This window comes from Lolium perenne, chromosome 2, assembly GCF_019359855.2.
Source record: "Lolium perenne isolate Kyuss_39 chromosome 2, Kyuss_2.0, whole genome shotgun sequence".
Lineage (NCBI taxonomy): Eukaryota > Viridiplantae > Streptophyta > Magnoliopsida > Poales > Poaceae > Lolium > Lolium perenne.
In genome coordinates, this window is record NC_067245.2 from 257395137 (window position 1) to 257422249 (window position 27113).

Sequence of the window (27113 nt, forward strand, 5' to 3'; positions counted from 1 at the left end):
GAGTAGTCTACCCCTGGACTATGGGTCCATAGCAGTAGCTAGATGGTTGTCTTCTCCCCATTGTGCTTAATTGTCGGATCTTGTGAGCTGCCTAACATGATCAAGATCATCTATCTGTAATTCTATATGTTGCGTTTGTTGGGATCCGATGAATAGAGAATACTTGTTATGTTGATTATCAAAGTTATGTCTATGTGTTGTTTATGATCTTGCATGCTCTCCGTTACTAGTAGATGCTCTGGCCAAGTAGATGCTTGTAACTCCAAGAGGGAGTATTTATGCTTGATAGTGGGTTCATGTCTCCGTGAATCTGGGAAAGTGACAGAAATCTCTAAGATTATGGATGTGCTGTTGCCACTAGGGATAAAACATTGGTGCTATGTTCAAGGATGTAGTTACTGATTACATTACGCGCAATACTTAATGCAATTGTCTGTTGTTAGCAACTTAATACTGGAAGGGTTCGGATGATAACTCGAAGGTGGACTTTTTAGGCATAGATGCATCTTTGGATAGCGGTCTATGTACGTTGTCGTAATGCCCAATTAAATCTCCCTATACTCATCATAATCTGTATGTGCATAGTCATGCGCTCTTTATTTGGCAATTGCCCAACTGTAATTTGTTCACCCAACATGCTGTTTATCTTATGGGAGAGACACCTCTAGTGAACTGTGGACCCCGGTCCAATTCTCTATACTGAAATACAATCTACTGCAATACTGCTCTACTGTTTTCTGCAAACAATCATCATCCACACTATACATCTAATCCTTTGTTACAGCAAGCCGGTGAGATTGACAACCTCGCTGTTTCATTGGGGCAAAGTACTTTGGTTGTGTTGTGCAGGTTCCACGTTGGCGCCGGAATCTCTGGTGTTGCGCCGCACTACATCCCGCCGCCATCAACCTTCAACGTGCTTCTTGGCTCCTACTGGTTCGATAAACCTTGGTTTCATACTGAGGGAAAACTTGCCGCTGTACGCATCACACCTTCCTCTTGGGGTTCCCAACGGACGCGTGTTGTACGCGTATCAAGCTCTTTTTCTGGCGCCGTTGCCGGGGAGATCAAGACACGCTGCAAGGGGAGTCTCCACTTCCCAATCTCTTTACTTTGTTTTTGTCTTGCTTAGTTTTATTTACTACTTTGTTTGCTGCACTAAATCAAAATACAAAAAAATTAGTTGCTAGTTTTACTTTATTTGCTATCTTGTTTGCTATATCAAAAACACAAAAAAATTAGTTACTTGCATTTACCTTATCTAGTTTGCTTTATTTACTGTCTTGCACTCTACATTAAAAATACAAAAAAATTAGTTACTTTTGTTACCATGTCTAGCTCTGAACCTGTTACTTCTTCGCCTGAAGAATTAGTCTTCACTTTTAAACAAGGGGATGAGGAGAGTTTTAAGGATGCTTGGTCTAGAATTTTTACTTCTTATCGTAAAACTGAACCTCAAATGACTCTAAGTTTGCTCCTTAGTAATTTTTATTTTGATCTTATGATTCGCTATAGATATGCTTTGGATGCTTTAGTGGGAGGAGATTTCCTTCATTGCAATGGGGATCAAGCTTTTAATGCCATAAAGAAGTTGGTTGCATCACATGATTCAGCTAATAACTTTGATTCAGCCCTCACTAGCATTTATAATAGATTAAACAATCTCGAGATAAGTACATCTCGCTTGGATGACAACTATTGCCATGTTCGTAATCGTCTTGAACAAGTTTTAGTGAACTCTAAACGTTCATTATGGGATCCTACTGTTAAAATTGTTATCGGTGATCGAACTCTTCGTGCCAACTATGATATTATGTCTGAATTTTGCCTTATACCTGAGAGCATTTATAAATCTTTGAAACTTTGGGGAGTCGATGAAGGAGGAGAAGAAATAACTCTCATTGATAACTCTGTTATAATTCCTAAGGGAATAGCCGCAGGTGTGCATACAACCATTCTTGGAAGAACAATATCCATTGATTATCTTGTTATTGAATGTGTAGGGACAGGAAAAATCACACTCGGAAGATCCCTGCTGAAACTATTGGGAGCAGTCATTGATGTGGGAGAAGGCACCCTGGAATTCACCTCTACACCGGGGGGAAATCATATATTTCCTAAATCAAAGGGAAAGAAAAACAATAAGAAAGGTAAGGGTAAAGCCCAAGGTAAGGTTGACACACCATCTCTTGATAATACTTGATACACACTTTCTGCGCCTAGCTGAAAGGCGTTAAAGAAAAGCGCTTATGGGAGACAACCCATGGTTTTTACTACAGTACTTTGTTTTTATTTTGTGTCTTGGAAGTTGTTTACTACTGTAGCAACCTCTCCTTATCTTAGTTTAGTGTTTTGTTGTGCCAAGTAAAGTCGTTGATAGTAAAGTTCATACTAGATTTGGATTACTGCGCAGAAACAGATTTCTTTGCTGTCACGAATCTGGGCTGTTTTCTCTGTAGTTAACTCAGAAAATTATGCCAATTTACGCGAGTGATCCTCAGATATGTACGCAACTTTCATTAAATTTGAGCATTTTCATTTGAGCAAGTCTGGTGCCTCGATAAAATTCGTCAATACGAACTGTTCTGTTTTGACAGATTCTGCCTTTTATTTCGCATTGCCTCTTTTGCTATGTTGGATGAATTTCTTTGATCCATGAATGTCCAGTAGCTTTATGCAATGTCCAGAAGTGTTATGAATGATTATGTCACCTCTGAACATGTCAATTTTTATTGTCCACTAACCCTCTAATGAGTTGTTCTAAGTTTGGTGTGGAGAAAGTTTTCAAGGATCAAGAGAGGAGTATGATGCAATATGATCAAGGAGAGTGAAAGCTCTAAGCTTGGGGATGCCCCGGTGGTTCACCCCTGCATATTCTAAGAAGACCCAAGCGTCTAAGCTTGGGGATGCCCAAGGCATCCCCTTCTTCATCGACAACATTATCAGGTTCCTCCCCTGAAACTATATTTTTATTCCATCACATCTTATGTGCTTTTCTTGGAGCGTCGGTTTGTTTTTGTTTTTGTTTTGTTTGAATAAAATGGATCCTAGCATTCACTGTATGGGAGAGAGACACGCTCCGCTGTAGCATATGGACAAGTATGTCCTTAGGCTCTACTCATAGTATTCATGGCGAAGTTTCTTCTTCGTTAAATTGTTATATGGTTGGAATTGGAAAATGATACATGTAGTAATTGCTATAAATGTCTTGGGTAATGTGATACTTGGAAATTGTTGTGCTCATGTTTAAGCTCTTGCATCATATACTTTGCACCCATTAATGAAGAAATACATAGAGCATGCTAAAATTTGGTTTGCATATTTGGTCTCTCTAAGGTCTAGATAATTTCTAGTATTGAGTTTGAACAACAAGGAAGACGGTGTAGAGTCTTATAATGTTTACAATATGTCTTTTATGTGAGTTTTGCTGCACCGGTTCATCCTTGTGTTTGTTTCAAATAGCCTTGCTAGCCTAAACCTTGTATCGAGAGGGAATACTTCTCATGCATCCAAAATCCTTGAGCCAACCACTATGCCATTTGTGTCCACCATACCTACCTACTACATGGTATTTCTCCGCCATTCCAAAGTAAATTGCTTGAGTGCTATCTTTAAAATTCCATCATTCACCTTTACAATATATATAGCTCATGGGAAAAATAGCTTAAAAACTATTGTGGTATTGAATATGTACTTATGCACTTTATCTCTTATTAAGTTGCTTGTTGTGCGATAACCATGTTCACTGGGGACGCCATCAACTACTCTTTGTTGAAATTCATGTGAGTTGCTATGCATGTTCGTCTTGTCTGAAGTAAGGGAGATCTACCACCTTATGGTTAAGCATGCATATTGTTAGAGAAGAACATTGGGCCGCTAACTAAAGCCATGATCCATGGTGGAAGTTTCAGTTTTGGACAATATCCTCAATCTCATATGAGAAAATTATTAATTGTTGTTACATGCTTATGCATAAAAGAGGAGTCCATTATCTGTTGTCTATGTTGTCCCGGTATGGATGTCTAAGTTGAGAATAATCAATAGCGAGATATCCAATGCGAGCTTTCTCCTTAGACCTTTGTACAGGCGGCATGGAGGTACCCCTTTGTGACACTTGGTTAAAACATGTGCATTGCGATGATCCGGTAGTCCAAGCTAATTAGGACAAGGTGCGGGCACTATTAGTATACTATGCATGAGGCTTGCAACTTTTAAGATATAATTTACATGATACATATGCTTTATTACAACCGTTGACAAAATTGTTTCATGTTTTCAAAATCAAAGCTCTAGCACAAATATAGCAATCGATGCTTTTCCTCTATGGAGGACCATTCTTTTACTTTCATTGTTGAGTCAGTTCACCTATTTCTCTCCACCTCAAGAAGCAAACACTTGTGTGAACTGTGCATTGATTCCTACATACTTGCATATTGCACTTATTATATTACTCTATGTTGACAATATCCATGAGATATACATGTTACAAGTTGAAAGCAACCGCTGAAACTTAATCTTCCTTTGTGTTGCTTCAATACCTTTACTTTGAATTATTGCTTTATGAGTTAACTCTTATGCAAGACTTATTGATGCTTGTCTTGAAGTACTATTCATGAAAAGTCTTTGCTTTATGATTCACTTGTTTACTCATGTCATATACATTGTTTTGATCGCTGCATTCACTACATATGCTTTACAAATAGTATGATCAAGGTTATGATGGCATGTCACTCCAGAAATTATCTTTGTTATCGTTTTACCTGCTCGGGACGAGCAGAACTAAGCTTGGGGATGCTGATACGTCTCCGACGTATCGATAATTTCTTGTGTTCCATGCCACATTATTGATGTTATCTACATGTTTTATGCACACTTTATGTCATATTCGTGCATTTTCTGGAACTAACCTATTAACAAGATGCCGAAGAGCCGATTCTTGTTTCTGTTTTTGGTTTCAGAAATCCTAGTAACGAAATATTCTCGGAATTGGACGAAATCAACGCCCAGGGTCCTATTTTGCCACGAAGCTTCCAGAAGACCGAAGAGGAGACGAAGTGGGGCCACGAGGCGGCCAAACCATAGGGCGGCGCGGCCCAAGCCCTGGCCGCGCCGACCTGTGGTGTGGGGCCCTCGTGCCGCCTCCTGACCTGCCCTTCCGCCTACTTAAAGCCTCCGTCGCGAAACCCCCAGGACCGAGAGCCACGATACGGAAAACCTTCCAGAGACGCCGCCGCCGCCAATCCCATCTCGGGGGATTCAGGAGATCGCCTCCGGCACCCTGCCGGAGAGGGGAATCATCTCCCGGAGGACTCTACGCCGCCATGGTCGCCTCCGGAGTGATGTGTGAGTAGTCTACCCCTGGACTATGGGTCCATAGCAGTAGCTAGATGGTTGTCTTCTCCCCATTGTGCTTAATTGTCGGATCTTGTGAGCTGCCTAACATGATCAAGATCATCTATCTGTAATGCTATATGTTGCGTTTGTTGGGATCCGATGAATAGAGAATACTTGTTATGTTGATTATCAAAGTTATGTCTATGTGTTGTTTATGATCTTGCATGCTCTCCGTTACTAGTAGATGCTCTGGCCAAGTAGATGCTTGTAACTCCAAGAGGGAGTATTTATGCTCGATAGTGGGTTCATGTCTCCGTGAATCTGGGGAAGTGATAGAAATCTCTAAGATTATGGATGTGCTGTTGCCACTAGGGATAAAACATTGGTGCTATGTTCAAGGATGTAGTTACTGATTACATTACGCGCAATACTTAATGCAATTGTCTATTGTTAGCAACTTAATACTGGAGGGGGTTCGGATGATAACCTGAAGGTGGACTTTTTAGGCATAGATGCATGCTGGATAGCGGTCTATGTACTTTGTCGTAATGCCCAATTAAATCTCACTATACTCATCATAATATGTATGTGCATGGTCATGCCCTCTTTATTTGTCAATTGCCCAACTGCAATTTGTTCACCCAACATGCTGTTTATCTTATGGGAGAGACACCTCTAGTGAACTGTGGACCCCGGTCCAATTCTCTATACTGAAATACAATCTACTGCAATACTGCTCTACTGTTTTCTGCAAACAATCATCATCCACACTATATATCTAATCCTTTGTTACAGCAAGCCGGTGAGATTGACAACCTCGCTGTTTCGTTGGGGCAAAGTACTTTGGTTGTGTTGTGCAGGTTCCACGTTGGCGCCGGAATCTCTGGTGTTGCGCCGCACTACATCCCGCCGCCATCAACCTTCAACGTGCTTCTTGGCTCCTACTGGTTCGATAAACCTTGGTTTCATACTGAGGGAAAACTTGCCGCTGTACGCATCACACCTTCCTCTTGGGGTTCCCAACGGACGCGTGTTGTACGCGTATCAGTGGGTCCCATGAGTCAGCAGCTTACTCAACGTTTCCAAGGCGGCAGGGGATCAAAAGAAAAAGGAAATAGCCAAAAATCAGAGGGTGAAAAAAACCCAAGAAAATAAACTTTTATAGCACATAGAGGATGACATGCGGGTCCCATGAGCCAGCAGGTTTCTCAACGTTTCAAACGTGGCATGAGATCGAAAGAAAAAGGCAAGTGACCAAATATCAGGAGCCAAAAATAATTCTAGAAAAGAAACTTGAGTGTACATAGAGGATGACATGCGGGTCCCATTTAGCAGCAGCGGTATCACCGTTTGAGAGGCTGCACGGGATCGAAAGAAAAAGGAAAGTGACCAAATATCAGGAGCCAAAAATAATCCAAGAAAAGAAATTTTATTGTACATAGAGGATGACATGCGGGTCCCATGAGCCTGCAGGGTCCTCAACGTGGCATGAGATCGAAAAAAAATGCAAGTGACCAAATATCAGGAGCCAAAAATAATTCAAGAAAAGAAACTTGATTGTACATAGAGGATGACATGCGGGTCCCATTTAGCAGCAGCGGTATCACCGTTTGAGAGGCTGCACGGGATCGAAAGAAAAAGGCAAGTGACCAAATATGAGGTTCCAAAAAAAATCCTAGAAAAGAAAGTTTTATAGTACATAGAGGATGACATGCGGGTCCCATTTAGCAGCAGCGGTCTCACCGTTTGAGAGGCGGCAGGGGATCGAAAGAAAAAGGTAAGTGACCAAATATGAGGTGCCAAAAAAATCCAAGAAAAGAAAGTTTTATAGTACATAGAGGATGACATGCGGGTCCCATTTAGCAGCAGCGGTATCACCGTTTGAGAGGCGGCAGGGGATCGAAAGAAAAAGGCAAGTGACCAAATTTGAGGTGCCAAAAAAAACTCCAAGAAAAGAAAGTTGATTGCTCATAGAGGATGACATGCGGGTCCCAATTAGCAGCAGCGGTGTCAACGTTTCCAAGGCGGCAAGGGATCAAAAGAAAAAGGAAGTAGCCAGAAATCAGGGGGTCAAAAAAAATCCAAGAATAGAAAGAATTTTGGTTCATAGAGGATGACATGCGGGACCCATGATCCTGCATCGTAAACGGCTCGATCGGAGAGCGTTGAACGATATGGCGCGATCGAGAAAAAAAACAATGCCAGAGAGGCTGCCATCTGGGCCCTACATCCCTCGGCGGTGCGGATTTGCGTTGACTCGGCTGGCGAACCCGAGAATTCGAGATGCACCACGTCCCGGGGCACCATACGCAACGTTTTGGCTGTTTTCGTCGGGCTAGGTGGCCTCAAAAACGAGAAAAAAAAAACGTTTTGACATGCACAACGGACAGACCCAAAATCGTCGGCCATGGTACACCAGCAACCACGGCGCGACTTCAACTTCGTCGGCCATGGCAACTTTTCTTGTAGTGTATGTGCATGCTGATGTGTGGGGACCTTCCCGCAAGACTTCTCTTGGTGGTGCAAATTACATACTTACTATCATAGATGATTACTCTAGAAAAGTGTGGCATTTCTTTCTGAAACATAAATCTGATGTGTTTGATGCTTTTAGAAAGTGGAAAGTTATGGTAGAGAAGCAAACAGAAAATAAAGTTAAATTGTTTCATACTGACAATGGCATGGAGTTTTGTTCTACTGTTTTCAATGATTATTGCAGCGATGAAGGCATTGTCAGGCACCACACCATTCCATATACTCCTCATCAGAATGGTGTGGCAGAGAGGATGAACATAACCATCATCTCCAAGGCTCATTGCATGTTGTCCAATGCTGATATGCATAGATGTTTTTGGGCTGAAGCAGCCTCCACCGCCTGTTACTTGATAAACATGTCACCTTGCATTCCGCTTGATAAGAAAACTCCTATTGAGGTATGGTCTGGTTCACCTGCTGATTATTCACAGTTGAGAGTTTTCGGTTGCACTGCTTATGCTCATGTTGATAATGAAAAGTTAGAGCCTAGAGTTGTCAAGTTCGTGTTTCTTGGTTATGGTTCAGGAGTTAAGGCATACAGGTTGTGGAATCCTGAAACTAAGAAAGTCTTGCATAGCAGGAATGTTGTTTTTAATGAGGGTGTCATGTTTGATAAGAATTCATCTACATATGTTTCTGATGCTACTAATTTTTCTGATGTTTCTGATGATGAGCCAGAGAGGATTAGCGTGGAGGTGGAGCACGTGGAGGAGAAAGAAAATGAAGTTGCTAAAAATGATAATATTGTTGTTCAGCACTCACCACATGTTTTGCAGCAAAAAAATAGTTCCATTGCTGCTGATAGACCAAGGCGTAACAAAGGTCCACGTCCTCGTTTAATTGAAGAATATAATCTTATTCATCATGTTTTGAGTTGTGCTGAACAGGTGGAACATGATACTGAACCTGCTACATATGCTGAGGCTGTTGCATCCGTTGACCGCATGAAGTGGATTTCTGCTATGCAAGAGGAGATGCAATCGCTTGACAAGAATGGCACATGGGATGTTGTGCCCTTGCCTAAACAAAAGAAGGTTGTCCGCTGTAAGTGGATATTTAAAAGAAAGGAACATTTGTCTCCTAATGAGCCTCCGAGGTTTAAGGCAAGGTTAGTAGCAAAAGGTTTCAGCCAAATTCCAGGTATTGATTACAATGATGTTTTCTCTCCGGTTGTGAAGCATAGTTCCATTCGTGCATTCTTTGATATTGTGGCTATGCATGATCTTGAGCTTGAGCAGCTAGATGTAAAGACTGCTTTTCTGCATGGTGAGCTTAAGGAGGAGATATACATGGACCAGCCTGCAGGTTTTATTATGCCTGAGAAAGAGGATCTTGTTTGCAAGTTGAAGAGGCCTCTTTATGGTCTGAAACAGTCTCCAAGACAATGGTATAAAAAGTTTGATTCATTTATGCTTGCACATGAGTTTAAGAGATCTCAGTATGATAGTTGTGTTTATATCAAGTTTGTTAATGGATCACCTATATACTTGATGTTATATGTTGATGATATGTTGATTGCTGCCAAAAGCAAGAAAGAGATCACTACTTTAAAGTCACAATTAAGTAGTGAGTTTGAGACGAAGGATCTTGATGCTGCTAAGAAAATACTAGGTATGGAAATTACAAGAGACAGAAAATCTAGTGTGTTATTTCTTAGTCAGCAAAATTACATTCAGAAAGTTCTTCATCGTTTTAATATGCATGATGCAAAGTCTGTTAGTACACCTATGGCTCCTCACTTTAAATTGTCAGCATTGCAATGTCCTAGTACTGATGAAGATATTGATTACATGTCACGAGTTCCATATTCTAGTGATGTTGGTTCCTTGATGTATGTCATGGTCTGTTCTCGCCCTGATTTGTCATATGCTATGAGTTTGGTCAGTCGATACATGGCTAATTCTGGTAAAGAACATTGGAAAGCTGTTCAGTGGATTTTCAGGTACCTTCGTGGCACATCCAAAACTTGCTTGAAGTTTGGCAAGACCGATGAGGGACTCGTAGGCTATGTGGATTCAGATTTTGCTGCCGATTTGGATAAGAGAAGATCTCTCACAGGTTATGTGTTCACTATTGGTGGATGTGCTGTGAGTTGGAAGGCAACGTTACAATCTGTTATTGCCCAATCTACGACCGAAGCAGAATATATAACAATTAGTGAAGCTTGCAAAGAGTCTGTTTGGTTGAAAGGTTTGTATGCTGAGCTTTGTGGAGATGATTCTTGCATTAACTTGTTTTCTGACAATCAAAGTGCAATATACCTTATTAAAGATCGAATGTTCCATGAGAGGACAAAGCATATTGATATAAAATACCATTATGTGCGCGACATTGTTGCTCAAGGTAAAGTGAAGGTATGCAAGATAAGTACTCATGATAATCTTGCGGATATGATGACAAAGTCAGTTCCTGTTTCCAAGTTTGAGCTTTGCTCAAGCTTGGTTGGTATAACTATTTAGCCCAAGTAGCTGTTGGCGCCAGGAAGTGTTTTTTTTCTTTGTTGTTCAGGAGATTGTTGAAGTTCATGCTACAAGATGGAATTTGTCTCAAGGTGGAGTTTGTTATATTTTGATCCAAATTCATATACTAAAGGGAGGCTAACTTCTGACGAGCGGAGCGAGACCCGTCGTCGGGTAGGCTTGGGCCGAAGCGTAGCGGAGTCTGAAGTTAGCCCATACGTCGTGCCCTACAGGGATGCCTGCGAAGGGGGGGGTGCGGGGGGCGGCAGCCCCCCTCGGTACGGTACGGATCGTTGGCATCGCCTATATATACATATTGTAAGCCGCCGGCTAGGGTTTATCAGATTATAAGATAACCCACGGCATTTGTAAACACTTTCCAATACAGTGAAGTTTTGCTGGCTGGCGCCCGTGGTTTTTTCCCCTTCTGTGTTGGAAGGGGTTTTCCACGTTAAATCTTGTGTCTCCGTTGCGTTTACCTTTATCGTTCTTCGTTATTTGCTTGTCTCTTTTATAACAAGCATCACACCTGGCATTCATAATTAAGATGCACACAACCGAAACAAGTCCAGCAAAAAGAAAAAAAGAAAAACGCAAGATACAAGTAGTCAAATTGTAAATCGCCTAAGGTGGTGGAGGACCACTTCGTAAATCTTGTTGCCATCCATGTTAGATAAAACTATCCCTCGATGTGTCTTTCAACCATGTAAACACTCCCCGATATAGTGAAATTTTGCTGGTTGACGCCTGTGGTTTTTTTCCCTTCTGTGTTGTAAGGGGTTTTCCACGCTGGATGGAAACGAAAAAATATCCAACGTGCGCCAAATTCCTTTAAAGGATGTTTTGAGGACGCGACTGAAATGCTCTTACAGCTCTATTATGATGGTTGGTTCTACGAACTTTTATATCTAATATGCAGTGCTCGATTGCCCTTGCAAGCCGTGGTCACCGGTGGAAATAAAGGATGGGGCTAGAGGTGTGCAAGCAACTCGCCGGCAGCAGCATCACGGTCGTTCTGACAGCAAGGGAAGAGATGAGGGGAACCGCGGCTGTCGAGCAGATCAAGAAGCTGTCGTTTTTGCCAAAATTAACCTAAATGTGGAAAGTTCTCATAAAATAACCTCGTCCCGAAAAGATTTCACAAAATAACCTTTTGCTTGGCTCCGCACCAGATAGAGCCAAACTCAATAGCACGTCTCTGTTCTAGGTGGAGCCAAACTCAATAGCATGGCTCCATTCCGGGTGGAGCCATGGTCAGAAGTACAACGCCGTCCCTGGCGGAGCCAAGCTCAGTAGCACAGATCCGTCTCAGGCGGAGCCAAGCTTAGTAGCACGGCTCCATCTGAGGTGGAGCCAAGGTTCTTAGCCGTTTTCCAATAATAATTGGGAGTACATGGTTCATGCAACTAACGAGGACCAAGGTTATTTAGCCCAGCGGAGAGGTTTGCATCATCTCTGAGCGTCACCAAAAGAGACTCAACACAATTATTTTCTATTTTATGTTAATTTTCAATTAGTTGGTTATGTGTGCAAAATTAGAAGATGTACCATAGCAAGTCTGTATTCTTCTCAATTTGTTATTAATTGTTCCTTGACATTACTCTTTTGAACCGGGGTGCACGTCAACATAGAGTGCGATCTCGGTGTGGTTCGTACCTTCGGATATATGTGTTTTATAGGTTTTTATCAGTTTGTTAACATATAAACTACCTTTATAATGAAATATAACTTTTCATAGATTTTTTCATCTATCCTTGATATATATTCTATTTATCATTGCAATATGCTTCCTCAACAGCTTGAGCTTTTTTTTTTAATCATGAAATATAATTTGGCATAGATTTTGTTATCCATTCTTGGTATATATTCTATTTATCTTTGCAATGTGCTTCCTCGGCAGCTTGAGATGTTTTTTTTATCATGACGTATAACTTGTTATAGATTTCGTCATCTATCCTTGCCATATTATTCTATTTATCTTTGCAATGTGCTTCCTCAGAAGCTTGACATGTTTTTTTTATCATGAAGTATAACTTGTCATAGATTTTATCATCTATCCTTGCTATATTAGTCTACTTCTCTTTGCAATGTGCTTCCTCAATAGTTTGGGTTCCTGGGTGCGATCTAGTACCAACAAGCATCAGGTTGTAGCTCACAACCTCGAACCGAAAAATGTCCAGACTGTCTAGAAAATCAGAACGGACTGAGGGCGACGCTTATTAACCAACCGACCGTATAATAACTCGGAGAGTATCCGAAGGCACGACAAAATTTCTCACATGCGCCTAATAATTACTGCCAGCAGAGCGCCTTACTTCTGACGAGTTTCACGCGCATCAGTGACTCAAAGTCTTCTCTGACAAGGTTAGGTTGTAGGGCGAGTTTTTGTCGCAGCAGGGGTTTAAGCGCCTGCCGGTGACAATTTTGCACACATAACCATTTAAATGGAAACATGCGCAAAATAGAAAATAACTATCTTGAGTATCCCTTGGTGTTGGTCCGAGATGATGCAAACCTCGATGTTGGGCTCAATAAACTTGGTCATCACTAGGTGCATGAACCACTCTCAATTGTTGTTAGAAAACGGCTAAGGACCTTGGCTCCACCTAGGACGGAGCCGTGCTACTGATCTTGGCTCCACCGGGAACGGAGCCATGCTACTGAGTTTGGCTCCGCCTGGGACGGTGTTGTGCTTATGAGCTTAGCTCCACCCTAGACGGAGCCGTGCTATTGAGTTTGGCTCCACCTGCAACGGCACCGTGCTTCTCAGCTTGGCTCCACATGGGACGGAGCCGTGCTACTGAGCATTGCTCCATCTTGTGCGGAGCCGAGCAAAATGTTATTTTGTGAATTTTTTTCGAAACCAGGTTATTTTGTGAGATCTTTCCAGATTTAGGTTAATTTTGTCAAAATCGACCAAGCAGCTTGGTCACACAGATGTAATTTTTCATCAGCTAGACATCACGGATGCGTCCAGCATTAATTGCTCGGCTGGCAGATTTCCTCAAGACCCGTTTCGGGAGACATTCTGGTAAGCTTTTCCTCCTTTGATCGTTCTATCTGTCGCTATAGACTATGGTTTGGAGGACGGCCGACGTGGAGCAATTTTTTAAAATAAAAGAATACAAAGCACTTCAAAGTTTTTAAACATCGGAAAAAATCCTAAATGTAAACAATGATGTCAGAACGCCCCAAATCAGTCATATTTATCTTTTTAATGTGACCGCAAATGCAAGGTATTTAGTTAGGCAGGATTGTGCACTTTGGTGGAATACACTATTGTCAACGCCAAGGATTTTATTGAAATTTTAAACTAGTACAGCTTTTGAACTTCAAGAAGAAAGGTGCTCCACCACATCGTCCAAGATATAAAGCGAATTTCTGGCTATCTAGTATTACCTCCATCCCAAAGCTTAAAGCTTTTTTTAAAGTTAAACTACGTTAATAAATATACAACCTATCAACAAATATAATATTTTATAGATATTATAAAAATATATTTTATTATCTATTTAATGATATTAATTTTGTATTTTGCAAGTTAATAGTTTTCGATAAAAATTTAATCAAACTTAACATAGTTTGACTTTCTAAAAATAGTATAAGTCTTAACATTTGGGATGGAGATAGTATCTACCACAGATAGTTTCCTTTAGAAATGCAACACTAGACTTTTTTTTTCTTCTGAGTAAAATTACTATTTTCAATTGGATCTTGGCATGAGAAGGGGATAATAACAAGTCTGATTCACAGGTAAATAATGCCGGGACTGCTGGGTTAGAGCATATACCCACTGGTGAAACGGTAAAACTTGAACATGTAGTTTTCAATGTTTGGCTTGTGAAAAGAATTTTGTAGATGCTGACCATATTAGATTCCTGTATGTGTGTTCATGCAACAGTTTGATGGCATGGATGCTTCTCAGAAAATTGGATTGATACGGACCACTAGCCGAGAGACGTACCAAACTGTCAGACGAAAGAATCGTCAATGCCTCCTCCAACTAAGCATTATAGATCAAACACTAGAATAACTTCCTCATCACAAAGAAGAAAAAAAGAAAACCCAAATCCACAACAAGATTTTCTTTCCTCGTCACAGTTATTTAGAAATGATCGAGGAGCTGAAGCAGGAGTTGAACGACACTGACAGCCTGACGAGGAGAGGCTAGATGAGCTGCTGGACATGTTCTCAAAGACTTCGAGGCCGGCACAGTGGATGTGCGAGGATGGCCGGCCGAGTTCTCGGCATACAAGGTGGCCAAGGCTGCGCTTAATGCGTACTCGAGGATCATGGCGAAGAAGCACTCGGAGTTACATGTTAAGAGCGGGCCCTTATATTTTTCCCCCCTATGTCTCTATGTAGGGGCCTCCCATAAAAGGATTATTTCCCGTCATTCTCCAGCAGCAGCCCTATATCCTCTCCCTTATCCAACACTTACCACTATTTTAACAATGTGTTTCAGCTAGCAAAATTGCGAAACAATAAATTAGTGCCTCCTCATTGCAAGCAATAGCAATTTGGAAAGCAATCCAATAGCCAGCAGTAGCTAATTTGAGCTTATTATAGCAAAATACCAAATCCCCTCTGGGAGTGGTGTTTTGAAATATGGGAGCATATGCTTCCTCTATTTTAAAATGCATCTTACACATATTTTATATTTTAAAAATTGAAACAAAAAGTTTGCATTTGCATCTTCATGTGCTACACGCTTACAAAGTCGTTTCATAAAAAATTGACTTATCATGTGACATGTGTAAAAAAAAACTCAGTGCTAAAAATAATGCTTTTGCAAGATAAGTTTTCTTTTTTTACACAGACCATAAAAAAATTAGATTTTTGTGAAACTTAGCGAACGCACATATATTATGGAGATGTACATGTAATTTTTTATCAAAAAATTTCGATACTTTGAAATATGATTTTTTGGTAGTGGGAGCATACACACCTGGAAGCCTAATTGAATTTCCCATCCTCTTTCTAAAATTGAGTACAAGAATCAAACCCACTAGTACAGACCTCTCTCTCTGGCTTGTTCTGCCCATCCACGCGCGCTTCTGCCTACCGCAGCCACCGGCCGAGCTCATCTCCTCTCCCACCAAGGCTTTCCACTCCCGGCCGCTCATCCCCTCCTCTTGCCACCATGGCAGCACCACCCCGAGATCTCCCCACCATGGCTCCAAACCATGATTATCTGGAGCTTGAATACGCGCTCGATTTTGAGCGAAATCAAAGAAGGAAGAAGGGCAGAGAAGTACTTTGTTAAGCATGTGGTGACATGAGGACATATTGGGGATGCATCCATCGTCCCGATGTGTAGGGGGGGGGGGGAGTGGGTCTGGTAGGGGAAGCGGATTGCCCGGGGCCTCTCTAGACGAGCTGCTGGAGGCCTCTTTTTCCTCTCTCTCCCCTATATTTTCTATCAGGGGTGCTTTGGGGTACCTGCTGAACTCAGGGCTCCTGATAGCAGAAGAGGGCACACATAACATCATCATTGTAGCGCTTCTGCTGAAAGACGGGCCAACCGGTACGTTCTTCTATGAGGGCGTGCAGGCTTCTTTCGTGTGAAGTTGTTTTTTTGCAGAATAAAATAAGTGGAAGCACAGGATATGCTGCACTTAAACTTGATATGAGCAAGGCGTATGATCGAATTGAGTGGAATTTCCTAGAAGGTATGTTAAACAAACTAGGTTTCAGACGAAGTTGGATTAATCTAATTATGAAATGTGTCTCTACAGTGAAATACCAAATCAGAGTCAACAATGAATCAACTGAAGTTATAGTACCACAAAGAGGGTTGAGGCAAGGAGACCCTCTCTCCCCCTACCTTTTCCTTATATGCGCAGAAGGTTTTTTAGCAATGCTTCATCAAGCGGAACAAAAAGGAAGATTGAGAGGTATTAAAATCTGCAATAATGCTCCCAGTGTTAATCACTTACTATTTGCTGATGACTCCCTTTTACTTATTGAAGCCAATGAAGCAAATGCAAAAGAAGTCAAAAGGATCCTAGACACCTATGAGAAATGTTCGGGCCAGATGATTAATAGAGACAAGTCCTCCGTTTTATTCAGCAAAAATACAAAGGAACAGAACAAGAACAGGGTAAAGGCCATCTTAAGTATGAACAAAGAAGGACACTCAGGAAGGTACTTAGGCTTACCTGTCTATATTGGAAAATCTAAAATTAAAACATTTGCATATCTAAAAGAAAAAATCTGGAAATGCATACAAGGATGGAAGGAGAAGTTACTTTCCATAGCTGGCAAGGAAATCCTAATTAAAGCAGTAGCACAAGCAGTGCCAGTCTATGCAATGGCATGTTTTGATTTAACCAAAAGTTTTTGTGATCAATTGAGCTCCATGATATGCAGGTATTGGTGGAGCCAGGTAGAAAAAGAAAATGGCATGCATTGGGTTAGCTGGGAAAGGATGACTCTACCCAAAAATTGTGGTGGTTTGGGATTCAGAAATATACATCATTTTAACTTAGCTATGCTTGCAAGGCAAGCATGGAGACTGCTCAATAATCCGGAGGCATTATGCACAAAAGTTCTAGCAGCAAAATATTTTCCAGATGGGAAGATACTCCAAGCAAAACCAAGAAAAGGTATGTCATATACTTGGAGGAGTATACTGAAAGGAGTGGACTTACTTAATAAAGGCATAATATGGAGAGTGGGGAATGGCACAAAAATAAACATCTGGCGGGATCCTTGGATACCAAGAGGCATAACAAGGAGAGTAATATCTAGGAAAAGGAAGAATCTAATCACCAAAGTAGAGGAGCTCATAAATCCACTTACAGGCACATGGGATATACAAATGTTGAACCAAACATTTGAGAAAGAGGATGTACAAGCTATACTCCAAATTCCAGTTTTCAACGAGTTTGAAGATTTCCCAGCATGGCATTACGACAAAAAAGGGGTATTCTCAGCAAAATCAGCATACAGAGTAGCAAGGGAAATGGAAGCTCAAGATTCTATCCACGGCAACCCAGGGTCATCTCAAAGTGATAAAGAGAACAAGGCCTTAATATGGAAGAAATTGTGGTCACTTCCACTTCCTAGTAAAATCTTACACTTCTTATGGAGGTTAGCCACTAACACTCTTCCATTGCGTATGAATCAGAGAAGAAGAGGGATGGATGTAGACACAAGATGTCCACTATGTTTCAGATTTGATGAAGACGGAGGCCACATTTTCCTCAAATGTAAATTGGTGAAACAATTATGGAGGCAGCTTCAACTTGAAGATGTAAGGGAAGAACTAAAGAAGTGCAGAGATCAAATTTCAGTGCTGGAAACAGTTTTCAGTTTACAGGAGGAAAAGAAGTTAACAATATGCTGTGCATTATGGCTGTGGTGGAATGAAAGGAATAAAGCAAATGCCGGAGATAAAATCAGACCTCTTCAACAAACAGTTTCTTCAGTAATGATCCACACAATGGATTATAGGAAACTGATCCAAGAGAAGCCGTCAAGCAAGAAAACAAAGCCAGGTAAATGGAAACTACCCTTGCATAATTATGTCAAAATAAATATAGATGGGGCTTTCCACAAAAATACAAATACAGGAGGCTGGGGCTTTATCGTTAGAAACGAATGTGGCTTTCCAGTAGCAGCTGGGGAAGGTCACAGTATAGGAATACAATCAGCCCTACATGCTGAAGCTTTTGCTATGCTGCAGGCAATAAAAATTACTTCTCAAATGGGATGCAACAAAGTGCAATTAGAAATGGATGCAACGGAGCTGAAGAAAGCAGTCACAACTCAGGACTATGATCTATCACAAATAGGACCCCTTTTCAAAGAAATAAAATCCCTTCTAGGCTTGGCTTATGATGATGTAAAATTATTAGTATGTAAAAGAACTTGTAACAATGTAGCTCATGTACTAGCAAATCAGGGTGCTATGTTAGAGGATAGCAACCAAAATGTATGGATTGCAGAACTTCCACATTTTGTAACTGAACTTTGTGCTGGCGAGTTGGCCAGTTTATCTGTTTAATGGAATACAGTAGTGTTCCTTCAAAAAAAAAAAGATATCTAGTACAAAATGCAAAATCATTTTTATTTTTTATTTTTCATCTTTGTTCATTCCAGTTTTTGGATTTTGTGTATTGCCGTTTACTTAATCAATAGAGATGGATTAGAAATAACAGAAGATGAGATGCGAGTCGACCCTGGAAGCGAGACACAACTTTGAGGTAGATGTGAGGTTCGTGCTCCATGCATTGACGCTTCTCGTTGGTGACAGTTGACACTCCTTGCATTGACTTTCATGTTGGTGCAGGGTTGATACTTCTCGTTGGTTTGGAGTTGACACTTCATTCGTGAGTCGTGACGCTTTGCATTGGTGTAGAGTTGACACCCACTTTGAGGCTTCCACTAGGATACAATCTTCCATGTGTTACGCTTGTTGTTAGTGTGGATGAACTTTTTGTTCATTGATGCTTCCTGTTGGTGTGGATTTGACGCTTCGTCTAGCATATGCGGAGTTGGTGCTTCATGTAGACGTGAAGATTTTGAACTAAGTTTTGAAAGTTCGGGCTGGTATGTTTTTGTGAGTATACGTTTGTTCCTAACTATCATTCTTTATTTCTAAGTTACTTGAGGGAAGCAACGTTTTTATAAGCTAAGAGTTTTGAGAAAAAGATCTAGACAACTACTATCTGACAGTCGGGAAATAAGGAGGAGGTGGATGGCTTACCTCAGAGAAGGAAGATCGCTACAGATGCTTCAGCACTTTCTCCAAAATTAGCTGCAATCTCCAAATCTAATTGCCGACAATTTCTGTAGAATTATAAGCAGTTTCAGTGCCGCTGATCTGGGCACCTCATGCAGTGTTTATGGGACTTCCTATCTTACTTTCACTGGAATTTCCTGACACTCTTACGGTACTGGGGTTTTATTCATTAGGGTTTGCCTTAACGGACACAAAATGTATGACACGTGTGGTGGATCAATCGAAGCCATGACGGATACTTGTAGATTAGCCATTATCACAGAGCCGGATTATTTGGAACATGGGTACTCATGATCCCATATTAACTTTAGAATCAAAATAAATGCTAAATAAAGTCAGAAAAATAGGAAACAAAATTTTGCATATAGAGAATGTAGGTAGGTATGTGTTTGCCAAGTTTGAAACTTAAAATCGAATGTATTTAACTTACGTAAAAAAAAAGTACACAACGACCCATTCAAGTTCCGGGATTTCACCGTCCAAAATAGGCACCTTTTACGGTACCTTTTACCTCTCATGGTAGAGGGAGTGGTATGAATTACATTCGGCTTAGATTAAACGACGAGATTAGGCCCAAGCCCAACATCCGTAAGTTGCAGTTACAAAAAAAGGTGGGATGACCGCAATCGACCTGACATTCACACGACGCCACGGCCGCGTGTACGCGCACCCGGTAGGGACGGGGGAGGGGGGTCGTGTCCAATCGAGATGTTCGACATGTCGAGTTTGAGCAGAGTCCTGCGGCGGTGCACCATAGAGCCCTACGATCGTAAATATTTTTTTCTTCTTCCCGTTCGCTTCTCAACAACCTTGGTGGAGAATTAGTTCAAAAAAAACCCTGGTGGGCTGCACTCTACTCTCTCGACCATCAGCGCGATGAATCCGCTGATGTCCAACAGGTACCCGCCACCACCATCTGAGGACGGCACCGGCCGTCGCCCATGGACGCGAAGAAGGCGCTCAGCTCGGCCCCTTGTCGAAACACTAAAAGATCATCGATCTGCAGCTCGAATTTCCTGCTGCTGTTGCCGGTGCTGGACGACCTCTTCTGACCGGGCGCCAGGGCTCACCGCGTCGGACTGGCCGCAGAGCAGCGACAGCCCGAGCCTGAAGCTCCGATTGCACGTCAGTGGTCGAGCACACGGGCGCTAAGGCTGCTCTAATGAAGCCTGGACGGCCAGCGTCCAGGTGTGGCAGACTTGCAGACAAAGAATCATAAGCGTCGCGAGCGACTAACCCAAACATAGTTTTCTTAAGCTGATTAGTAACAAAAGTTTGTCTAATCAGTTCCGCTAAAAATTGGCTAAAACTCGATTGCTATAAACTCACACCTAACCGCAACTAAGAGGGCATTGATCATGTCGTCAGAAAGAGTAATAATCTTGAACGTTTGACAGCCCGTATTTGGACTCTCTTCGGATTTTGGGCCAGGCCCGTCCACGGCCTTTTTAGGTGGGGCGCCGAAATTTGTTAGTGGTATGAATCATACCTCTCATGTTTTTAGCAGTAGTATGAATTGTTGTAGGCCTTTGGGTGGATTAAAATGAATGGCTGCTACTCATTTAAGGGTACCATAAAACAACTCCCAAAATAACATATCTCTCTTTGATTTTGGAGGCCACATACATACGCATTTTCCTTGAAATATGGTACACATGATAAGTATCAAAGCTATATGCTCGTGCATGATTTATCTCAAAATATCCTAAGACTTATAAATACCATTTTCTTTGACCGGTTTGTAACCCGAGAACAGGAGTATCCGAGCCCATCCACCTACTATTGCTTTATTTATCAGAATTGCTAAATTTCACCTAGCTGAGACGTATCTTATGTCTCGGTCACGCTAGGGGCGGAGCTGGAGAGAACATCTCCCTGATGCACAGCTAAGTTTGAAGCCTTTTCTACTTGTATTTCTGCCTTGCTGATGCACGTTTTGCTGCCTAACCTGATGCACTGCCTCCCATTGAGCTTATAAGTAATAGTAAACAAATTTCTTACACTGATACATGTGCATCAGGGTCACTCCAAGCAGATCCGCCCCTGCGGTCACGCGCTGTACCATTATATTTTATTTCTTTTTGAAGATTCATATTTGTTGTTGTTTGCACTTTGTTTAGACCCGTATTAAAACACACAGATGTAATTTGACTGAGTTAAGTCTCAGTCGATTCAGCCTTTGAGACACCCTTTATTATGGGGCAGTTTTACTCACGGTTTAGCTTGAGACAGAATGATGGAATCTAACATTTTTTATGATAAATGGTAATTTGTGATTGTTACGTGCTTAGATTGAGACTTTTTGGCAAAGAAAAATAAAAGAGATGGACACTTTTTTTTTTTGCGAATGGGTATTGTATTAATCAAATACATGGGTTACAATCCTCAATACAGAGTTTAGGTATATCTTGAGGCCCCGAATTTAGCCAAACAGCTGTTCTAGCTTCCGAGCGGCCTATAGCGGCGAGAGCATGGCTAACAAAGTTCTGCTCCCGCCTAATATGCTCTACCTTAAACCCTACGCCGTCATGCATGAGACGCTTTATCTCCTTCAGCAAGAAAGTAACGTCTGAACGATCTCCAGTTTCAGACTTGATACGAGAGACACCTTCTAAACAGTCCATCTCGATAATGCATGGCAGAGTGCTCCATTGACGAGCTAAGGCGCATCCCTCCATACATGCTGCTAGCTCTGCCTCGAGGGGAGACGAGCAAGTCATCAGGTGTCGGTAAGCGGAGAAAATGATAGCACCTCCATCGTCCCTCAGAACCATGCCTGCGCCGCCCGTCTTTGAATCAGCATCAAATGATCCGTCCACATTCAGCTTCACCCAACCTTCAGGAGGCAACGTCCATCGCTTCACATGTTCTAGATGGGCTTCTTTCTTCTTAGACTGTGCCTGCATAGGATCAGCTGGAGCTTTCCCCTTGATGCAGTTTGCTTGCGGGTAGTACTTGATTGTAGTTATCGATTCCACGTAGCTGCATAAGAATCGTCGTGAAGCTTCAACTGATAGCGGTAATCTGATTGTAATGAAAAACGAATCAGTTGGCGATATGTTTTGGCACAGCCAGCGCAGCAAGATGCGTAAATTATTTCCGTTATTTTACTTGTCGACGATGCTGCCTCGTGATTGTCGTGCATAAAGACGACGCGGCGCCGCTTTGTCGTGGATCTTTATTTTACTTGTATATCCGCAATCGCCTCCGCGTCTCATCTCTTCTCATCACTCTACAAAAGGTGACCGCAGCTCCACCGCCCGACCACACACCCTCCAGCTCCGCAGCGCTCGCAGACTCCTTCCACCGATCGGTGTTTGATCTGATCTCTGCGAGCTGAAATTTTTGGATCCCGGTAATCTACTTGAAACTCGACTCTGATTTGAAGGCTCGATCTGTGAGCTGGAACTGCATGCAAGTTTGACGATGGAAGGAACCATTCCGATGTCCTCCAACACAAGGTACATACCTTTTTGGATCACCATGTTTTTCTTGCTGAATAGTCTGAACTTCAACGCCGGTATCACCATGTTTTTCGATTGCCGTTGCCAGGATCGCTGTGGTCACCGGCGGGAGCAAAGGGATCGGGCTAGAGGTGTGCAAGCAACTGGCGGCCAGCGGCATCACGGTCGTTCTGACAGCAAGGGACGAGACGAGGGGAACGGCGGCGGTGGAGCAGATCAAGCAGCTGGGGCACTCAGATGTCATATTTCATCAGCTGGACATCACGGATGCTTCCAGCGTCGCTCGGCTGTCCGATTTCCTGAAGAGCCATTTTGGGAAGCTTGACATCCTGGTATGTTTTTCCTCTTTTGAACAGTCTATCTGTCGCTATCTCCTAGTACCACGGAGGATCGCTTTAGAATCGCGCTACCCAACGTTTTCCTCGCAAATAATATATAGAGGAGTACTACAGTATGATTTTTGTATTGAGATCTCGGCCCACTCCGATTCGCAGGTGAATAACGCCGCGACTGACGGGATTGAGCATGTGATTGATCCAGTATATGGTGTCATGCCCGGTGGCGAAACGGTAGATTTCAACATGTAGTATTACTTTTTCATTGGTTGGCTTGTGGCAAGAGGAAAGAAGACTGAACATTTTTCATTCCTCTCCGTGTGTATTCGTGCGACAGTTCGATGGCATGGATGCTCACCAGAGAACGGTATGGATGTGGAGCACCTGCCGAGAGACGCACGAGAAGGCAAAGCAGGGCGTGCAAACCAACTACTACGGCACAAAGCGGGTTACAGAAGCTCTCCTGCCCCTGCTCCAATCCTCGTCGGATGGAAGGATCGTCAATGTCTCTTCTAACTTCGGATTGCTAAGAGTAAGTACCATACATCACACTAAAATAAGTCTCACGGCCCCCAACTACAAGAGATCATAAATTCCGGATTACGATTTTCCATTGCGCCCGCAGCTATTCAGGAGCGAGGACCTGAAGAATGAGCTGAACAACATCGACAACCTGACAGAGGAGAGGCTGGACGAGCTGCTGGACATGTTCCTGAAAGACTTCGAGGCCGGCGCGGTGGATGCGCGAGGGTGGCCGGCCGAGTTCTCGGCGTACAAGGTGGCCAAAGCTGCCATCAATGCCTACTCAAGGATCCTGGCAAAGAGGCACCCCGAGCTACGTATCAACTGCGCACACCCGGGCTACGTGAGGACAGACATCACGAGGAACTCAGGGATCCTCACACCGGAGGAGGGCGCCCGCAACATCACCAGCGTAGTGCTGTTGCCGGAAGATGGGCCGACCGGCGCGTACTTCCACGAGGGACCGCAGGCGTCTTTCGTGTGAAGACATGGAAAAAATACAAATAATTATTTATCAAGTACTACTATGGTGTACTCTTTATGACATCACTATGATATATATGTGTTTATTTAAGTTTATCCGATTCAATGTATACTATGTATCTTTATTATATATAACTAGTAAAAGTGTCCGTGCGTTGCACCGGGTGGACATGCATTCATATGCAATGGTGAGTTTTACGGGTATGCTGCTATTCTTGTCACACTAAGTGTTCAAAAGTGTTCGAAATTAGATTTTACGGTTCAAAAAGATAGAACTTTTTTACACCATTAAGAGCACGCAAATCTTCTTGATAGAAGTAAATGAAAAGTAAACTCATTTAAGAAGTAGGTGGATCAGCTAGAGCTGATAGCACAAATAATAATTGACCAAAGTTAATAGAACAAATAATGGCATGAATTCAAATGTAATATAGAAAAATCAAACGCCAATTGCTAAATTTTAGAGCAATGTGAGTGTTAAAATGGCACATGTGCCCAAGTACCAATTGCTGAAGCTCATGGTAAATGATACTCCATTGACGATTTTCCTCCGGATGTGCACCCGGTGCAACAAAGAGCACTTTGTCCTGTAAAATGATATCTCCTACTCCATTGATGATTTTACGGGAGTAGCCTAGCTTCAGAAAATAATTGATGATTTTCACCAAAAGACATCGAGCATTAACATATTGCTTCCAAAGGCTTCAGCAAGTTAGCTTGACAAAAGAATTAAACCCCTTCATCCGGATCCTGTGGAGTTGCAGTTTAGAATATATGCCACTGTCCAAGCATTGTATCCAGACTTGTCGTGAGAATACGGATTGAACAAGCAGCCAAGCAGGTGACCGTTGTATCATCCTTCTGAAGATAGACAAAACATGACGAGATTGTTGCTTGGCCCCTGCGAACCCTGCAGTGAGATACGTATCCTGTACTTGAGAGCAAGCTAGAAAGTAAGACGAAAACTTTACAAATCATAGATACCCAGCTCTTCCAGATGGAATTAGCAAGACGAAAACGTTCCTTACTCTTCTTGTTGCTGGATTATGCGCATAGGAGCTTGACGTTCACCTATGACGCGCAAATGTGTCTTGACTATTCTCCTGAATCCTAGTAATCACAACCCATAGCCTGAAGTGCTGAAGCAGATCAAGAAGAGATTACCAACAATGTCTAGTACTCCATCTCTGACAACAGGAGAAATCAAGGTTGACCCACGCCTTCTATATGATCCATCTAAAGTTTCCATCAATGACCATAAACACCCCTGAACCCTGCACGTTAACCACTTAATATAGTCCTCTCAAGATCGGAACACCGTCACTGTAGAAGACGGTCGGGAAATCGCCGGATCTCCGATTTCCGACGAGGTAGAGCTTGCCAGGCGTGGCCCCGCTCTCGCCCTGCCTATGGCGTTCACGTCTATTCTTCCGCGACTGATGAGGCCGCGAGCCCGATGCGTCCCTGCGGTGCCTACAACGTTCGGTCGGTCGGTCCCGCTGCTGTTTGCGCTTCCACGAGCATGGCGGCGCCCATTCAGCGGAAGCCGCATCATCGCGGAATCAAAGGCACGCAAATAAGGCGAACGCTCAATTCGGCGTCCGGACGAAATTAACGTTTGGAGGAGGTCCCTTTTGCAGCCACGTCTCTCAAACGCGACCTCCAAACAAAAAAGCAAGTGTAAAAATCGTGTTCGGCGTCCTTGATAGAGCCTCTATACATAGGGGATGGACTAGAGACGCCGGACAATATTTGGGGCACATCCGGACCGAAGCGGCCTTTGGGGCACGCGACTAGGACGTTTTTTTTTTGTTTGGAGGACGCTTTGGTGAACGCGACTGAAGATACTCTAAAATCGGTCGTTTCCGCGCCGTCCGAGGATCGAGATCCGATGTCCAGAATTAGTTTAAATGTAGTTTTACATTTACCACCCTCCCTTTTCTGGAAATCAACCCGCAGATACTCTACTTTAAAACGACAGAGCAACCCTAATGTGAAGAATATTGCAACAAAAATCCTCTCTCCAGTGTACAAAAAAATATACTATTACAATATAATTGACGTAATATTTTACAAAAGTATTGTTACAGAAAAGTTTAAAGAGCAATATTTTACAACAGATTTGGTTACAACAAAAATCATCAATAAAATTTAAAAAATTCACCAATATATTTACAAAAAACATACTATTACAATAAAAAGTATCTGTACAACAAATCACCAATATATTTACAACAATAATTAACAATAAAAATCAATAAAAAATTTGGGCGTTGACAACAATAGTCCAACACTAAAAAATTCACATGTCAAAAATATATTTACAACAAAGCATCAATATATTAACAAAAAAACCAAAAAGTTGATGTTTACAACAATATTAACAATGATTCGAACAAGGAACACCAATTTCAGCACTAATCATTATATGTACCGTACTTACATTTACAACAAGCTATCAATATATTTACAATAATAATTAACAATAAAAACAACTTTTATTATTTGGGTGTTTACAATAATATTCAGTTTTCCATGCAAGAAGTATCTTTACAACAAATCAGTAACATGTTTACAACAATAGTTAATAACAAAAAACAATAAATAATTTAGGCATTTACAGCAAATAGTTGGCAACAGTTTTAATAGGACAACAACAATTCCCATGTCAAAACTATATTTACAACAAATCACCAATATATTTACAATAAATAATTAACAACAAAACAATAAAAAATACCGTATCCGCATCCCCACACCACCTTGGCCATTTCCTCTCCTCTGATATCTCCTACGCCGGCGGCATCTCCGTCGTTGACAACACTCACCGGGGGTCGCTCGCCGGGGGGAGCAGGGGCCGCTCACCGGGAGGAGCAGAGGCTGCTCGCCGGGGAGAGGCAGAGGCGGCATGCTCGCCGGGCGGCGCACTCACCGGGGGAGGAACAGGGGCTCCCGCGGGAGGAGAAGGGCGTGAGGCTCGCCGGGAGGAGCAGGGGCCGCTCGCCGGGAGGAGCAGGGGCTCCCGCGGGAGGAGAAGGGCGTGAGGTTCGCCGGGCGTCGCTCGCCGGGGGGAGCAGGGGCCGCTCGCCGGGGAGAAGCAGAGGCGGCATGCTAGCCGGGCGGTGCACTCGCTGGGGGAGGAACAGTGGCTCCCGGGGGAGGAGAAGGCGTGAGGCTCGCCGGGGGACGAGCAAGGCGGCGTGCTCGTTTGGGAGGAGCTGCGAAGGCGCGC

At 42.6% G+C, this 27113-nt stretch overlaps 1 protein-coding gene and 1 pseudogene across 1 annotated transcript; both read left to right on the plus strand.

Moving 5' to 3' along the window:
- The first annotated feature begins 8474 nt into the window (after nucleotides 1-8474).
- Nucleotides 8475-18372, plus strand: LOC127329319 (uncharacterized; annotated as a pseudogene).
- A 3930-nt stretch (nucleotides 18373-22302) lies between these two features.
- LOC127335721 (salutaridine reductase) lies at nucleotides 22303-23977 on the plus strand. The gene is made up of 5 exons (XM_051362447.2): nucleotides 22303-22538; nucleotides 22630-22873; nucleotides 23036-23110; nucleotides 23214-23408; nucleotides 23502-23977. Exons 1-5 carry the CDS (start codon nucleotides 22504-22506, stop codon nucleotides 23880-23882), a joined length of 930 nt encoding a protein of 309 aa, XP_051218407.1. The 5' UTR covers nucleotides 22303-22503; the 3' UTR covers nucleotides 23883-23977.
- The last annotated feature ends 3136 nt before the right edge of the window (nucleotides 23978-27113 follow it).

Coding starts and splice junctions, on each gene's coding strand:
- LOC127335721 (XM_051362447.2), top strand. CDS start 22,504: ATGGAAGGAACCATTCCGATGTCCTCCAACACAAG. Junction 22,539..22,629: donor CCGATGTCCTCCAACACAAG/GTACATACCTTT, acceptor TGCCGTTGCCAG/GATCGCTGTGGTCACCGGCG. Junction 22,874..23,035: donor TTGGGAAGCTTGACATCCTG/GTATGTTTTTCC, acceptor TCCGATTCGCAG/GTGAATAACGCCGCGACTGA.